The 3838-nt window shown below is 46.6% G+C and overlaps 1 protein-coding gene across 1 annotated transcript; it reads right to left on the reverse strand.

Annotated features, from left to right (window-relative positions):
* Positions 1 to 582: 582 nt before the first annotated feature.
* LOC119923367 (olfactory receptor 7C2-like) lies at positions 583 to 1524 on the reverse strand. The gene has a single exon (XM_038742790.1). The coding sequence runs from the start codon at positions 1522 to 1524 to the stop codon at positions 583 to 585; it is 942 nt and encodes a 313-aa protein (XP_038598718.1).
* Between the last annotated feature and the right edge of the window lie 2314 nt (positions 1525 to 3838).

Consider the following 3838-nt stretch of genomic DNA (forward strand, 5'->3'; position numbering starts at 1 on the left):
GAGCTTGAATGAGCAGGGTAGCGGTATGGATGGAGAGGAAAGGGCGGATCTTGGCAATGTTGCGGAGCTGAGACCGGCAGGTTTTGGTGACGGCTTGGATGTGAGGGGTGAATGAGAGAGAGCAGAGTCGCTAGCTACCCAGCTGTACACCAATCCTATGATGCAGGCTGGGTGGGTTACTATCACTTGGGGGCCACCAAATTGTTATAATCTAAAGTATGGTATCTTGTACTCAGAGCCATTCAATAAATAAACATGATATGATGATGATGTTCATTCGTAGTGGACCACCTGGTCAATAGGAAAACTAACTCAACATAAAACTAACTCCCCTTCTAGACTGTAAGCTCCTTGTGGGTTGGGAATGTGTCTACTAGGTCTGTATCGTACCTCCTAAGCACTTATTACAGTGCCCTGCACAAAATCAACGCTGAGTGAATACCATCAATTGATCGATAACACAAATGGTATGTGATCAGTTGATGTTGGCTGACTGGCATGGGAAAGACCCAGAAATTTAACCCCTAAGTGAATTCATCACAGCTTAAGGCCTTGAAGATTTCAAGAAGTGAGGATCAGAATTTATGTGAATATACGTTTCTGACTGACAAGCTTTTTCAGGGCCCCTTTCATGTCCTTGTTCCTCAGGCTGTAGATGAAGGGGTTCAGCATGGGGGTGACCACAGTGTACATCACGGATGTTATCGAGCCCAGCCGGGATGTTTGATTAGATGTGGGGCAGAGATAGGTCCCAAGAGAGGTGCTGTAAAATAAGGAGACCACGGACAGGTGAGAGCCACATGTGCTGAAAGCTTTATACCTTCCCTTGGCAGATGGGACTGTCAATATGGTGGAGACAATGCGTGTGTAAGAGAACAGAAGCCCGGTGAGGGGAATTATGCCCAGCCCTATTGTGGCGACAAATATCACCACTTCATTGATGAAGATGTCAGAACAGGAAAGCCTTAGGACCTGGTAAAGGTCACAGAAGAATTGAAGGATTTCATGACTGGAACAGAAAGATAAGCTATTCAACAACAGGGTGTGTGTCAGGGCATGGAGAGAACTGACAATCCAGGACCCAGCAACCACCAGGGCACAGCGCCGTGGGCTCATGATTGTGGTGTAGCGGAGGGGGTGGCATATAGCCAAGTAGCGGTCATAAGCCATCCCAGTGAGGAGAAAATGGTCCCGACCTAATAACAAGGCAAAAAAAAAATAGATTTGTGTTAAGCATCCAATATAAGATATGGATTTATCCTGGGTCTGGATGGTGATGAACATTTTGGGGACAATGGTGGATAATAGGCAGATATCGGCCAGAGAGAGGTTGGTGAGGAAGAAGTACATGGGGGTGTGCAGGTGCGGGTTGGAGCCGATGGCCAGGATGATGAGCAGGCTCCCCAGGACCCCGAGCAGGTACATCCAGAGGAACAGCACGAAAAGGGCCTGATGCTGCTCTGCCCGGTTGGAGAGTCCCAGGAGGAGGAATCCCGAGACACTGGTTTGGTTTCCCTTCTCCATGGGGCTGGAAGATCTGCTGGGAGAGACGAGACAGGGGAATGTGACCATGGAACACTTCCAGTCCAATTCTACCCCACAGGGGGTCTAGGGGTATGCAAGGACAGCTGGCATATGTTGAGAAGGAGAGTCCTCTGTTCCCAAACTTATCTAACCCAATAATTGTATCTTCTTGGCTGAGATTGGGAAGTAATAATACTAAATAATAATGATGGCATTTGTTAAGCGCTTACTATGTGCAAAACACTGTTCTAAGAGCTGGGGAGGTTACAATTTGATCAGGTTGCCCCAAGGGGGGCTCACAGTCTTAATCCCCATTTTACAGATGAGGTAACTGAGGCCCAGAGAAGTGAAGTGACTTGCCCAAAGTCACACAGCTGACAATTGGCGGAGCCGGGTTTTGAACCCATGACCTCTGACTCCAAAGCCCGTGCTCTTTCCATTGAGCCACTCTGCTTCTCTAAGTGGAGAAGTGGTTCGAAGTGGTTGGAGTGGAAGTGGAGTGGAAGTGGAGTGGAAGTGGTTGGAGAACTCCGTCAAAAGGTCTTTTGCAAGATCCAGTCTAATTTTTCCATAAACCTCTGACCCAGGTTTCCTCAGTTCCAGTGCCAGAAAGGCCATAAATGTGCCCGTGTCCTAACCAGACCCAGAATAGAATGCATCCTCTACTTGGTGAAGATGGAAAACAACCATCATGTCCTAGTGAAAAGAGCACAGGGTGGGGATTTATGAAACCTGGCTTCTAATCCCTTTAGAAAGCCTTCCCTGATTAATCCTTTATCTTCGCACCCTAGAATCCCACCCTACCTCTTAACTGCCACGTCACTCCTGCATCTCCTATTTGGATATTCACCTTCCCCTTACCAACCCCTAGTAGCACTTATGTACTGATCCTTAAACTCAGTTACTTCCCCCTACCTACAGCTTATTTTAATGCTGGTCTCCCCTGCTAGATTGTAAACTCCTTTTTTATGGTATTTGTTAAGCATTTATTATGTGCCAGGTACTGTACTAAGCACTGGGGCATATGCAAGATGACCAGTCCATGGCCCACATGAGGCTCACAGTCTTAAGACTCATTTTGCAGATGAGGTAACTTCTTTGGTCTGTAGTTCGCCATTTAACAAATACCAATAATAATAACTTGTATTTGTTAAGCACTTGCTATGTGCCTGACATTGTACTAAACACTGGGGTAGACACAAGATAATGGGGTTGGACAAAGTCCCTGTCCCACTTAGGGCTCCCTGTCTCTACCCCCATTTTACAGATGAGGTAACTGAGGCACAGAGAAGTTAAGTGATTGGCCCGAGGTCACACAGCAGACATGTGGCAGAGTCAGAATTGGAATCCAGATCCTTCTAACTCCCAGACCTGTGTTCTATCCACGAGGCCATGCTGCTTCTCAATAATACCACAATTATTAGTAGTAATCAGAGTCATGAAAAATGGCCAAGCACATAGACATGATGGCCTATCCACTGACATCTACAAGCTGAGAGAGAAGCAGCGTGGCTCAATGCAAAAAGCAGGGGCTTTGGAGTCAGTGGTCATGGCTTCAAATCCCTGTTCCGCTACTTATCAGCTGTGTGACTTTGAGCAAATCACTTAACTTCTCTGGGCCTCAGTTACCTCATCTGTAAAATGGGGATTAAGATGGGGAGCCCCCCCATGGGACAACCTGATCACCTTGTAACCTCCCCAGCGCTTAGAACAGTGCTTTGCACATAGTAAGCACTTAATAAATGCCATTATTATTATTATAGCCATTAGCAGATATGATCCCTGCCCTCCAGGACCTCACAGTCTAGTGGGGGGAGACAGACACTGAAATAACTTCCCTCCCCCTTCCGCACACTCCCTTTGTTTTCCTTTAGGAATGGTGGTGGAGAGGCTGGCATCACCAATTACTAGTCCTAATTTATCCATAGGTTAGCATCTCCAAGAGCAATGTGAAGGGGGAATCAAGACAAGAAATCTTTATCCATCAGGGCAGGTTACATTCTGACTCTAGAATACATTCTTTCACTATCCACCCAAACCAGCCTCACATAGTTATAATCAGTCATATTTATTGAGCATTTATTGTGTTCAGAGCACTGTATTAAGCTTCTGGTGGAATACAATATAACAGAGTTGGTAGACTTGGTCCCTGTCCCCGAAAAGCTTAGAGTCTAGAGATATGGTCTGGTTATACGAATTGCTAAGACCACCTACTCTATCCTAATCCTCCTCGACCTCTCAGCTGCCTTCGACACTATGGACCACCCCCTTCTCCTCAACACGCTATCTGACCTTGGCTTCACTGACTCCGTCC

This window comes from Tachyglossus aculeatus, unplaced genomic scaffold, assembly GCF_015852505.1.
Source record: "Tachyglossus aculeatus isolate mTacAcu1 unplaced genomic scaffold, mTacAcu1.pri scaffold_181_arrow_ctg1, whole genome shotgun sequence".
NCBI lineage: Eukaryota > Metazoa > Chordata > Mammalia > Monotremata > Tachyglossidae > Tachyglossus > Tachyglossus aculeatus.

Excerpts from the sequence above, each read along its gene's own strand:
- LOC119923367 (XM_038742790.1), bottom strand. The coding sequence starts at position 1,524 with ATGGAGAAGGGAAACCAAACCAGTGTCTCGGGATTCCTCCTCCTGGGA.